General features: G+C 36.2%; 1 protein-coding gene across 1 annotated transcript in view; it reads right to left on the bottom strand.

The window, feature by feature from the left end:
* Positions 1-9,322: 9,322 nt before the first annotated feature.
* Positions 9,323-14,900, bottom strand: part of MBTD1 (mbt domain containing 1) — a 45,271-nt gene continuing 39,693 nt past the window's right edge. The window contains exon 17 of the mRNA XM_063456182.1: positions 9,323-9,837. Coding sequence (XP_063312252.1) covers positions 9,722-9,837 — 116 coding nt within the window. The 3' untranslated portion in view covers positions 9,323-9,721. The remainder of the gene's footprint in view (positions 9,838-14,900) is intronic.

The following is a 14,900-nucleotide window of genomic DNA, read 5'->3' as shown; positions in this document are numbered from 1 at the left end:
TTTAAACAATTCTTCAAACATAATTATTTACATAAGGAAAAAAACAAAATCAATCCCCATTAATAACCACACCTGGAAAATAGGATTGACTATATACATATATCAATTTATATTTCAAATACATACAATACCAATGTAAAAATGAACTATATTTTATGTTTACTATTCTCTGTATTCTTTAAAAAAGCACTTTATGTAGATTTATTTTGCCATAACGAGAAACTGCTGGTCTATTGAAGTTTGAAAATTAAATAAAAGAATTAATCACAGTATTTAAAATAATTAAAGGATCTTTGCAAGGAGTATTTAGCACCATATATATATAGGGTCAAGGGGGGGTAATTATATTACACAAAAGAAAGGCAAAAAATAAAACCACAAACACTTAACTAAAAAAACAACAACAACAACAAAAAAAACCAACGAAACAAACATGAATGCAATATATGTAAAATATATGTATATATATTTAAATCTACGTTATGCCCTCCTGATAATTTTCCATGCCAGAAAATGCATGTTCTTTTTTTAAACAGTCATTAGAGTTTAAAAGTCAGTCATTTAAAAAAATAATGATTTGTGCTAAAAGCAAGAGGTGTAAACGGCAAATCTACATATTCAAATTAAAGTTAACACTTTAAAAATCGTCCTAATTACTTAGCCTATAATCATTTCTATGGTTATTTTTGCAGTGGCTTTACATTTTAGGATTTATTAATGGAAAATAAATCTGCTGATTCGCCCCATGCATTACATTAACATGCTATCTGATTTAGATGTTACAATTATTGTTTCAGACTCACTTTGTATTCCTGGATACAATATTTCTACAAACTAAGGAGTGGTACATAAAAAGTGCTCCCACACAATACGTGAGACGTCTTGTGATCCAGGGAAGAAAACAATTTATCAAGGAGTTATCTCGATGAATTAACTACATTCCCAACTGCAGAATATGAATCCTACATACTACAGGTAGCATTTTGCATGTGGCACCCATTACCTCGTAAATGTAATATGTACCTAGAAATGTTTGGTGTATTTGGAAACTATAGTTGTAGTGCTCCTTTTGTGAGATACTGCTTCCCCAGGTCCGGCAGGGAAAATTTACCCTGCAGTAGGCCTCTGATTTTTTTCTCTTGGAGTCCCAAATGTATAATGCTCACATGAAATCATTTGGCATGGATTTGGCGTCTCTGTACGCAAGGAACCATGGGAAATCAAAGGTGTAGCTCTGCGTTCTAGTAAGTCTACAGGGGTTCTGAGTGTTAGTAAGGTCACAGTCTGCGCATTTTCTTTCTGTGTGTAATTACAAATCTCAGGGTTATTCACTAAAGAAAGAACTGTCTAAAATTCAAAGAGTATTTCAAACGTTTAGGATAAAATATTTAAACTGAAGACTTAGGTCTCTTCAAATGTTTTGAATTCAACTACTTTGTCCAACAATTTGAAATTCACTTTGAAATCCAACCAATCAACACGTTAGTTCAGCGAATAATCCAGGGTCGAGAACTGTTGCAAGTTTGATAGTTCCCCTTTAAACTTCATTATTAGAACAATTTTCTTCCTCTGTAGAATATATACATACAAACAAACTAATTGGGGAGAGCATCATTCTCTCTAGATTTTATATTCCAAGTCTTTTCTGTTATTGTATCTATTAGCTATAACTATTAACTGGGGCAAAATGGGTACATAACGAAACCCGACAAAGGATTATTCAATAAAATGCATATTACGGGTCTGAACTGAACCTAGCTGAATTGGATTTAAAAAATGTTTTTAGATCACTTTGATTTCCTAAAAATTCACAGTTTATTGAATAACCCTGACAGTTGTTTATTTTTTTCCATTTTCCAGAAAATAGTTTTAGAATCTGGTAAAATGGGTAATTGGATCATCTGCATGTTGCATGAAATAATCCCAAAGTTTTTATACCTCCTGGAGAAACACTACACCATTTGGATAGCTGATTGGCACGATTACATAAATGCAATATTTTTACTATTGCAAAACTGCCATTTCTTCATTGCATTGCATTGTGGAATCAAGAATACCGAAGCATTAAAATATGTACTGCATACATCATAAACGTACTTTGCACATCATTAAAGCCATACTACCGAAAAATAACAAGAAACCCACTGACGCCAGAGCGTGGCCTAGCAGGCACAGGCAACCTGCCGCACTCCAGATGTTCTGAACTACATCTCCCCTGGTGCATTATGGGAGATGTAGTCTACAACATCTGAAGTGCAAACGCTGCAGGACATTAACATCTGTTTGATAGAAACACAGGGAGATGCAGAGAAATCGTTTGAATAAACTTTATTGCCACAGGTTTTGTTCTGAATTTTTACTAAAAATACAAGTTCCAAACTGTTTACTTACGCATGTTATATACAGCTATATACACACAAAATATTATACATTTTTCCTGAGAATTCATTGAACACATCTAATAGAAACCCGAACAGGGAGGTTTGCCAAAGATCATTATATTTTTTTTTAATAAAATGTCTCCCAAATTTATACAAGTCAATATAAAAGCATTGTCTTTATGCTAATAAAACAAATTTGAATTCACTGTTGCCTCTGAGAGGTATTGACATTTTCATTAAGTCTGTTTTGGGTACTATGACTCTAAAAACACACATGACATATTACATAGGATTAAAAACAAGTCGTATTTCTATATAAACACTTCAGTAGAGATTAGGTATTGCGTTCCCCGATCAATGAGGACATTTGGCACCAGGAAACTAAAATAGATGCCTACTCCTAATTGCTTGTCTCTCCATTTTAAAAGGAAAGTCTTGATCCGGGAGAGCTGAGCATACACATCACTGTAAAAAATATATTTAAAAAATGGGCAAACCCTGTCTAAGCCGTTTTGCACATATATAGCCAGAATACTGTAATTAGAGCAAAGGATTTTTTTATACGCAGCAAAAGTCATCCTTTGTAGGACGCACCGCTGAGAACGGGCTGAGAATGATGGTCAATGCAGTCCATTCTGGATTGCAAAAAGCTGTCTACCCATGCAACAGTGTATGCAACTATCTCTAATGATGACAATTTAAACAGATCTTACGGGACATTTTGCTAATCTAATGCAGCCCCATTTCAAAGAAGCCATTTTGTTTCTCGCCATTTAAAAATCATCCCTCGTATCTGGATACAATCACAGCTCTATTGGACAGAATACAAATCTAGCAATAACCGTGAACTTTTACTGAAAAATATTTGCAAACTTTAAAATATACATTTATATATGCCATGCCGTTTTAGAGGCAAATTCAATTTGCAAAATACTTTCGTTTTTTTGTGTCAACGTTGATGTTAATATTAAACACCATTATCACGTTTTGTAGGCTTTTAATGATTTACTAAACTACATTTATAGTCTGATGATATTTCAGGTTTTACTCGTTGAGCAGCAGATATGAATTGGACAAAATGATTATAGGATTATATTACATATGACAAATAAACAATCTTCCTTTATTTTATTTTATTTATTTTTTTACAAATATATAGTACAATTTCTCTTGATAGATTATGTAGTAGAACAAGAGTCATTTAGTTAATAATTCTGCTTTTTAATTATATATTTTTAAGAACTTTTTTTTTTTTTTTTTTTTTACCATAAATTAGGTAAAAAATATTCTCTTAATCTGCCCTGTAAACTTGACAGATCTTACTAGTATAAATATTTATTTACACTAATGCGAGACAACGGGATTTAGAGTTAGACCATAAACTCTGAATTGTAATAAATTGAAACCCGTACCTGAATTCGATAAATTGTTCATTTCTGCTTTAGTCACAATTCGTTTATTTTTGTATAAATTTTGCCCTTTGGATTTTTCAGAGTATAGTGAATCAACTTCATTGTGTGCCGTACTACGGCAACAAAATGACTATACCTTCTCGAACAAAGCTTTAAAACACCCCAAAGTAATTTTGTAAATAGCAGGCACATATACAATTCGGCAAACTGTTAAGTACGAAATAATTACAACAAACAACAAGGGAGCAAGTGCAAGATTACTGTGCCACACATATTGCATAGCGTCCAACCCCATAGATAACGGAACGCTATGTGGAAACGCCAGCATATTGTATCCCGGTTTAAACGTATACCTAATCTGAACAAGTTTACAGCCCTCTCCTTAAATTTATATATATATATATGCAAAAATCAAAAAAAACGTATTAATAATGAATAATTGTACACAGAATTACCAGTAAACAGGTATGGGTGAAAATTAACTCCTCAGACTTAGCTCCCATTTAACCCCCTTCGAATTTCACCTTGGCGAATTATGCTTCTAAAAAGTGACATCTTCCTTCAATGTTTGCAAGGTACACACACACACACACATTTATATACTTAATAACCTGTATACACGCTGTCTCTTTTCACACGCTTTGCAAAAGCAAACAAGCATAGATATACAAATATGTATCACAGCATTAATGCTTTTTAAAAAAAAAATTACTATTGCTAGCGCACACTGACCTAGACATTTTTTTTCCTCTTTTCACGGCAAAAAGTAGATTGCACGCATATCTGTGAGTTCTGACACAAACAAGAAATCTATATGTATATGTACACTTACAAAGATATCTTAAAAATTCTCTGTATTAAACATTTGGTGCTTTCTTTAATTAAGATTTGTAAGTTGATATGAAAACAGTGTTTGTCATGGCCGTGTGTAGTAGATTACTTGTAGGACCTGCTATACATGAGATGTGTAATCAGTTAAAATTCTCTAAACATCTCTATCAGCTGAAAATGGAAATTAAAGGGACACTCCAGACTTCTGACTATTCTTTTTTGATTGTATTCTACAAATAGTGTACTGAAAAATTAAAAACAAAAAAATGAAATGATACATCTGAATTTGCTGGTTAGGGGAGATCCGTCAACAAATCAGGAAGTGATTGCTGCTCACTTAACTTTGTGTAGCACTCCCGAGCTTATCCCTTAAACTATGCTTTATGAGTACAGCAACATGCGTGAGGTCCCGGAGTGTCTCTTTAAGTGTTAATGCAGGTGACAGGACGTTCTACCAAACAAAACAGGGATATGGATTATAGATTGTCAAAATTCAATAGCCTGCTTTAGGGACTTTGTGTAAAATCTGAAAAACTCTCATATAAATCTATAACTTTTTTTTTAATTTTTTAATTTTTTTAAATAAGGGGAAAATGATGACATCTTGTTAATAAAATTGCCTTTTATCCTTGCAGCAGCACAAATGTAGTTAAATGCCAACATATCTAGAGTAGGAGAAATCATTAATATCCCACATCTTGGAGTCTAAGTGATCAGGGGTATCAACCCAACTGACTTTGGACTACAATTCCCATAATTCTCTAAAAGCTATGACCAGAGCAGAGATTGAGAATTATAGGAGATGTAGTCTGACAAGATTTAGGAAGTAGACTTCGAGTGTTCTGGCTACCTCAGAAGTCCTATATATATATATAGTATGTACTTATTTCTTTATCAATTCACTCACGCCAAGCTACTATATGCCAAAGGAAACATTGAGCATTCTGAACGCCTATATACTTTAATGTAAAGATCAGGTATTGAAGAAATTCACAGTTTAGAAAAAAAGTCGAGTCAGAGATAATTTACAATGTAGGCTGTCCGTTAAAGAGTGTGTTGAAAAAGGGCTTTTTCATTTATTAACCAGTTTCCCAGCAAATGGGCAACTCCACCTTCAGTCCTAAAGGGCACATCATTTAGGTCATAACTCCGTTTGGGTTAAAACATGCAAGTTTGTTATCAGCTTGCGGTTTATAGTGGATATACCTCGGAGCTGTTTTAGTAAATAGCCGTGGCAGAATGCTAATATTACAGAGCCGTGCCTTAAATATAGTGTTTATTTATTTACATACATCTTCATACAAATATTACGTGTCTGGTAAGCAAGAAAATATCATATCAAAGCTAATAAAATCTTAGAAAAACAGTAGATATTAAACTTAACCATAATGTAATGTGATACTTAGAAAGCCAATATGGCTACAGTTTGTCAAAGTATGATCCCTTATACTGAAAGAGGATCACACATTCCTTAATGTCTGTATAGTGGAGTCTCTATATTATACCACCTATTGTTAAAGGAGACATCAATGTCAGCAGAACATCGATTGGGACTGACTCGCAGAACATGTGTTATCACTCATGCATGCAGCGGACCCCAATTTTGTGACATACACACACAGCCTGTGATGCAAATTAGTTATTCTTTATAAAAAGCATCCTATCAGAAGAAAAGGCTGAGTAGTCATGATCACAAAAACAAATCTGTTCATGTGCTTGCTATCTGCTAAGTATATGTTTTTTTTCTTTGTGCTGTGTACACAATAGACTTGCGGTGCCTAGGTGTTTTTTTTTTTTTACTAAGGTGTGAATTGAAGAAAGACGAGAACTGATTTGAAACATTTTATGAGAAACATGGAGGAGTTGCGTTGGAGGGGAAAATGACCAACTCTTTAAATAGCGCACAAGTGGTCTCAGTATAGATTTTATTATACTTTAACGGTATCTGATTATTAGGGATGGAAAACATTTTTCAAAGGGCCCGCTTGCAGATAATATTTTTTTCCTCAATTCCTCATTTCTCTAAATCCCTAGTATTTATTTATCACTTCACCTCCATTCCAGACCACCATACTCTGGGCCAAAACCCCCACAGTGCTATTATTGGAAATAACTGCTCTCAACAACTAGCTGCTTAGTAAATAAGTCCCTAAAATGCCTCTGACAATCTATAGAAGAGTGTTACATTTAAGACAGCAGTACATTAAGAACAGGCTATAGAATCCAGTTTGTAATCTCCTTACAGTTTCCAGCTGCTATATACAATTCTATTATCCTGTGCCTAACAGACTGATATATGAGAACTTGCCATGATTTATACTGAAGAAAAGAAAACGGTTTGAGCTGCCATAAATCTCAGTGCAAATCGGTTCAGCATCAAACGCGCGAAAACCTGTTAACCAAGTCTCACACATCTGATTTGTCAAGTAGTGAAAAAATAAAATAAAATAAAAATGAAGGCTACGCTTCACATAAATGGCGATTTTTTTTTTTTTTTGCGAATTGTTTTGAGAGCAAAAGAATTATGCAACTCAAATAGTAACACCTGGGGTGGGCAAACGGTAATCCCAAAGCGGTTGTTGAATCGGAACACCCACAATGCATTGCTTGACTGGCATGGCATCATTGGAGTTAAAGATCTTCAAAAGCTGAAGGGGGTTTGCATGTTACCTATTTCTGCCACACACAACATATTATACAGAAATTACAAAATACACAGCTCTCAGTAGGCATTATTTTTGTCGCCTGCAGTTTGATTTATCACTACCAGTATGCTCAAGCAGAAATAAAAAACACAGTTGTTTGCTCTCGGTGCCAAATTAATCTACTAATTCAAACTCTACCTATTCTCCAGAAACACTGCACCTCAACGTCTACCCAAGGTCGGGAAGTCACATACCCACCGCCTCGCGTGGCATCAAGAGTAATGATTGGACAATGATTAATTTTACCGTGGGTGTGTGGCGATTTCTTGGCACCGCATGAGATATTCTCAGCACTGTTCTATGTCCCATTTACCCATTCTAAGACACCAGGACCAAGTAACCAACTTAATTCAAAGGCAAAAAATATTATCATGAGCACACACTACGACATCAGAAAACTCACTGGTATTCTGATTACTTGTTAATTCTATTACGTCCTCTACTGCTAAACAGGCCAGTAGAATAAACTGGTATAGCCATGTCTTCTCCACGCAGGTTGGGTAGGTAGGCACTAGCTGACCAATCCCGTGCTGACATTAATTTGCGCTCAGTGTGCTTTGTCATATCATATCTTGGTATTGCTAGCAGCTGTATAGAGTTCTCTTTAAGATACTCCCCATTCACCTGTCAGTCAGTTCTTTGTATACAGGGCTATGTCAGGGTCACAGTGTGATACTAGGAACTGAGTGACAGCTGGATGCTGGAGAACCCTCTTACAAGCGGTTCTCCTGCTCTCCTTCACAGAACATAAATCATGTGTGATGTAGTCACTATATATATTCCACTGGCAAGTCCATTTGACATTAGGCTAGAGGAATATAGCCTGTTACCTGTTTTTGAAGCAGTGCCAATTTAATAAGAGAGTTTGGAGGTAGGAAGGAACTGGTATCATGGCAGGCACAACACCATTGCAGAGAGGTATATATTAAATAACGCCTAAAGTAATAAAATATATAATATATCTTTAAATTTGGGTACCCATTAAGCAAACGCTTTATGTAGTGGTTTTGGTGCTTAGATGCTGTCTGTTGTTTTGAACAATGTAACTTGACATTTGTGTAAAAACATGTCATTAGTGGCTCTCTGACTGGCAGTTACTAGAGGCATTTTCTCTTTAAGGTCTTTAATTTTTAAAGGACTTCACATTCAGCTGATGATGCTGAACATAGCCAATGTTTTTATTTTTTTATATATTTTTTTACTTTTACACAAAGGGGGCCAGTAATCAAAACTAACACAGGAACACTCGAATGTTAAAAAAATATATATTTATTTTTAACTCTAGCGTATTTTCTTAACTGCATAAGAAGATGGTGCCCATTATGCCATCACCTAATCCTTACTACCTTTCACTCATGCGCACACTTGCAGACTGTTTAGCAGTAGTGGATAATGTGTAATTAACAAATATTACATACTGGTTTTATAAACAACAATAATATACAAAAAATTGGATCTATTTTTTTTTTTTTTTAAACGTTTTCGATATCAACTACCAGGGTGCAAAGGTATTTTGCAAGAATTCATACATTGTGATATTTGCTAGAATAATGTTATATATCGGTACATATACAAAACACAAAGGGGCTGATTCACTAAACAACACATTGTAATCAACTGAAAACAGAATTGCAACATTTATTATAGGATAGCCAAAACTGTGACTACAGTTTGCCTAAATTTGCAGTTCAATTTTCATTTCACTACAATTAGTATTTAGCTGATAACCCCCCAAATCTTATCTCCATTAAAATGACCTCGCTGTTTCACCTCTAACTTTTGGAGACAAATTTCAGTCTTTTTTTTTTTTTTTTAAAACAATTATAGAAGGGCATAACTGTTCAATAATCATAAACTTCTTAGTATGAAATAATTAATATATCTTTATATTTACATATTTTTGTATTCAAATTAAGACTTTAGTTCCTAAAAATTAGTAACTAAAATAAACACGAATCCTAGTTACCAAAAATCAACAAATAATATTAATTAAAAAATAAAATCAAAAAAGCTACCCAGTGTGTACCAAGTCTGTGTATTTTTGCAAACATTTCACCCTTTCTTAACAAATATATCAAGCCCTGCTAAGTTTACCAAAAATCTAGGAATTTTGTTTCTTTGCCCACAATGCACAATAATTGTAAAATTCTCAAAATATTACATTTTTTTTTTCAAAAACTTCAAATACAACACAAAATTGTTCATGTCATTTAATAAACTGAAAAAAAAATCTGTTTTTGTGTTTTGATTTTTCGTTTCACCAAAATAGTTTTTTTTACGCTTGTTTGAGTGTCCCTGCACATAAGTCCGTTTTTTTTCTGTTCTGATTTCAAATAATTTTGTATTAAAACATTCTCCTCTTATATTAATAATTATAATAATAACAATGATGTCATGGCTCTTGTTTGATAAAGTAGCTGCCTGATCCGTTACTTTCCTGATCCGAAGTCTGAAGAAATGAGTAGTCATCTCCATCCAACAGCTCCTCCTTCATTTGTAACGGTGTCACTATAAAATAAAGTGGTGAAAAAATATTTACATGATCAATTATCAATGCAATATTATCAAGTATTCATATTGTCTTCTACGGTCTTTCATTTTTGAATTTTAGTATAAAACTACAGGTTATTTAAAACCAGCCTTTACTTCCTGGAAACACTAACAATGCTCATTTTACAAAAATTACAGATTTGAATAGAAATTGAGACTTTTATAAATTAACTTTGTTACACCCTCTCTGGCTGTCAATCAGACAACCTGTCATGTTACTTCCTGGTTTGGTTAGCTCAGTAGAGATAAACTCAGAGGCAGCAACTGCCCAGAGCACCTGGCTTGCAAAGACTTCTCATTGAGCTGCATTGGGAAGTCTGTGATTGGACAGCCACAGAAGGGGGTGGGGGGCCTGCTAAGCCTGCCGACAAGAGAGCTGCTGCCCTAAAAAAAAAAAAAATATAAACTAATGCAAAAATGTATAAAGGAATGCATGCATTTTTCATTGGGGGTAGATATATTAAAGAGTGGTTTTTAAAATTCTTTTTGTAGTAGGGCAGTGGAGTGTCCCTTTAAAGAGGCATTCCAGGCCAACGGATTTCAATTATTAGTTTAATGCACAAAAAGTAGCCAGTGGGTGCTGAGTGAACGCAGTATCAGTCTCTAGGAACCTGTTCATCAATATCTACCATTGCTACGGCTGTTGGATGCATTGATGCACTGAAGTTTACATGTTTTTATAGCAGAGTCAGGACTGGCTAAGAGTGCTCATCTATATCATTGTTCCTGCAGAAGCTGCAAATGTGTGGATTTGCCACAAGCAAGGAATATTTATAGTTTGTATCATTCATTATTTTTATTTTATTTATTTATTTTTATACAAAACACTTTAAAACAGTATGGTCAGTTTCCACTTGGAGCGATTTAAAGACCTGAACAGACAAACAAATTGCAATTTGGTGGCATGCTCAGCGTGGAATTGCATGTATCACAGGACAGCTTGCATGCTCAGCGTAGAATGGTCTTGTGTCCTGGGGGGCTTAGGAGCTGGCTGGTCACTTTTGAGCCCCCCTGAAGCTGGTAGCGAGGGAGCATGCTCATCTGAGCTCTTCCTGCTCAGCTCCCTTGCGCGTCACTTAATGAAGGTGGAATATGACCTCACTACAGCTTCCAGCATCAATAAGCGACGCGCGAGGTAGCTGAGCAGGAAGATTAGAGCTCCCTTGCCTCCTACTCTGCCCCCTACCGGCACATGCAGCAACCCCACTAAACCGCAGGTAAGTAATCCACTCCAGCTCTCCCAGGGAGACTGGTTGATTTAGAATTAAAATAGAAACAATAATAATTTGTGAGTGTTGGGTAAATGTGTGTGTGTGTCTGTCTGTAGGTGTGTGTGTGTCTGTGAGTGTTTGTGTATGTCATTGTTTGTCAGTGTATATGAGAGAGTGTGCCTGTCAATGAGTGTATGTGTCTGGTTAATCAGTATGGAAGTCTAATACAAAGTTGTGGTGATAAAGTATTTGGTGTATTGAGTGAAGTGTAGTAATTATTCCATTACACAGAGGTTGGGGACTATAGCCTTGTTTAGCTATCCTCAATGGAGTATTTAATCTCTAATGAAGGGTAACACATGTATGTCAGTATGAAAAGCCACATCAAGAAGTTTACTAAAGACTGAGATTTGAAATCTCACAGTCAGTATGCTAGATAGCGCAATGGTCTATGTTCGTGACATAACATATGTTCTTGGTCCAACTATAGAGTCGCAGGTTCAATTCCTAGAAGAGTTTGGAAAATTGTTCCTTCCAAGCTCAATAAAAGGAGGTTAATTGAGTTGTCAACTGATAGCATCTATTCCTGGAAAATACCATCAGTGCAATGTCCTTCATGTGGAATGATGTATAGTACATAAAAAAAATCGCAAACTTTGACTATCTTTGCATATACATAGTCAACTCACTGGTGACTAGAATAACTTCCATCAGGCGTTTTTGCAGTAAACACTGTTTGGGTTTTTTCAGACACGTGCTGGCTCTGCCCCTGATCTGCCTCCTTGACAGTCTCAGCCAATCCTATGGAAATTCATTGAGAGTGGCTCACAGAATTACATCTGATGATGTCACTCAAGTGGGAAGAGGCAGCATCTGCAGACTTGAAGACAAGTTAGATTTTGCTATATTTAGGGGGGGCTAGATGGTGGTTTTAACACAAGAGGGTCAGGAATACATGTTTGTGTTCCGGACCCTATAGTGCTCATTTACGTTTTAGCCATAACACCAGTTGTGCATATTCACTTCATTTATTACCTGTATTCCTATCTGGTCTTGTTCAGTTGTTATTTCTTTTACATTTTATGTTTTTTCACTACTTGGCTAAAATAATTTGGGCACCCCGGGTTTTCCATATAAATGCTACACGTAAAACAGAGAGTCCATGTTTAATTTTTAATCAAAAGCTTGCCTGGCTTGAAATCATGTATGGAGAGAAACTAGTTTGAGCCTCACAGGCACCCAAAATATCTGCAAGCAATGTTTTAATTCCTAAAACCAGCCAAAGCAGAATTGCCAATATAGTGTTATAGTGCCATTAGTGCAGTTTAAATGGTTTGACGACAAACATCTCTTGAGGCATTGACAGCCCATCCAATTTCATTTGCGGAGTGGGTCCGTTGCCACATTAGAAATTCCAGCAAACTGCACCAAGCTAAAGAGGCCTCAGGAAGCCCAGGAGCACGTAGCCTAAAGACACCATAACCACTCCATCAGCATGTGGTGCTTATGATGGTTAGATACCAGTTTTATTCCAGTTTAGTGTGTGCGGCGTGATATGTCATATTCAAGTTACAAGTTAGCAGCCAGTCCCACACAGGACCCAATCACACAATTTGTAGGGGTTCAGAGTGATTTTACCCAGTCTCCTGCTTCTCTGGTACAAAGGACGAAATCACTCCAAACAGGTGTGACTGTAGCAGAGTTTGAGAATCATATCATGTGTTTGGCCTACATTGTGCAATTCAGTTCTCAGATCACTACAAATTTCCTGTTAATTGAATTAACCTCACACAGATTTGCTTTCCAGTAAACATTTTATGCTGTCCTTACTTGTGTTTGTGTGTTCATGCGCTGTGTTGCTCTTTACTGCACGCTTCAGTTCTCAGCAGTTTGTTCTTTAAGGCTTTGTATATATAAATATAACACTTTATTAATCTTTTAAGTGTACAGTATAAACAGTGTTTACTTCCTGGAAGCTCTGGGCACGTTTGTAGCTGCTGCTCCTCGAAGTCTGACATTCTATTAGACAGGCAGATGAGGCCAGCTGTAGACTGCTAGTTTTGGTCCTCACAGGGACCCTTGGTTTGAAGTGCCATATGTTCCAATAGTGTGGAGTTCAGCATAACCATCCTGATTTAAGGACCCTGCCCTATTGACCCATTTATTTTGTGGCTTCGGTAGGCAATCTTCTGCACTCCAGCTGTTGTGAACAACATCTCCCATTAAACCAGGCTTCCCCAAACTCCGGCCCTCCAGATGTTGCTGAACTACAACTCCCATGATTCTCAGCCTATTTCATTCATAGAGTCATGGGAGTTGTAGTTCAACAACATCTGGAGGGCCAGAGTTTGGGGAAGCCTGCATTAAACTCTTACAGCTAAAATAGGGGCAAAGCATCAGGGGAGATGTCGTCCACAATATCTGCAGTGCCAATGGATGCCTTCTACTGTGCTAGGCATTTTACATTTGTACACTGGCTGCGTGCCTTGCTAAACAGCCGGTCATTTTGGCATGCATGTGTGTTGGGATTTCACATCCTTAGGGTAACTGCATGCATCTCCATGATGCAAAACGCACCAGTGGCAAATCTTCCCTTTCATGCCAGAAACATACCAGCTGCAGTGTTAGTGAGATGAGCTATATACTATAATACCAGGCTTATGTTTTATAATGGGAGAGTAAACACACATATTGGTGCAAGTAGTGTTTGTTAATGCAGACAATCGTTGAAGTTCCATGTGTTTTACCACAATGGTAACCAAAGTGAAGGCTTGGAAACTTTTTCCAAACCTGTTGTTTTGCCTTGAATGTTATAACCATTTCCCACTCACTCGAGCAGCTCACAGTTTAATTAACAGACCCTTGGCGTCTGCCTTATTTAACCTTTCCTGCCACAGATGGAAAATGTAAGTACGTATATATCCCGATTTTACATACACGTTTTCATTACATTATGTCTTCTCTTGGTCTCACAGGATCTATTTACTCCACTGTAAAGAATGCTAATGGAATTGTACATTTTAAACCACAAAAGCAAATAATAAAATCTTTATCTTGGCTATTATGGACATTAACTAACTCTGTAATCTCTGATTTATGCTACAAGTGGACTTAGCGCCAGTTGCTTACATAACTTTGGCCAAGGGAGTCCCTTGCATTTTACTGGCAGCAGGATGATCTAAGCTTGTGTTCCTAAATAAATAGGGCATCTACTCTGCTTTTTAATTTTTTGATTTTTATTAAGTATTCCCAGTAAAAGGTGAGTCACGGTCAGTGTGCAAAGAGTCAAAAAAAAAAAAAAAATCTAAACTTTGATTTTACAGGGAATCATTATAGCACATATTTCAATGATATAAGTAGGCACACTGGCTGATTTTCCACTGGTGATATAACAATTACTAGAAGACAATTCTAGAAAACATCTGTTTCCCTGCTTGCGGACTGTGCCGCTACAGCAGACCATTCATGGAATATGGAGTGGGAAGAAAATTATGTGCCGGTTTAATAATTGGGAATTTACTAGATAGTGCTGAGCCCCATGAGTAAAATGGAATAACCACCATGGGAAGAAAGTGGTGTTAAAAATTGAATTATTGTGCTATATTTCAGTAATGCTCTCATACATTTTTACAGAACCAGTTTTGGCAAATCTTTGGGTCTTCCCTTAGGTCTGCCTACACGACTGTCTTACTACGAGAAAAAACAAACAGACACAGTGTAGAAATTGGATCCACGGGCTCCATGATGAGCTTCCAACAATTCCTACTGTGCAAGCTAAGATACAATGGGACATGTCAAGTTATCGACCAT

This window comes from Pelobates fuscus, chromosome 5 (assembly GCF_036172605.1).
Source record: "Pelobates fuscus isolate aPelFus1 chromosome 5, aPelFus1.pri, whole genome shotgun sequence".
NCBI lineage: Eukaryota > Metazoa > Chordata > Amphibia > Anura > Pelobatidae > Pelobates > Pelobates fuscus.
This window is presented reverse-complemented; position numbering and strand designations above follow the sequence as displayed.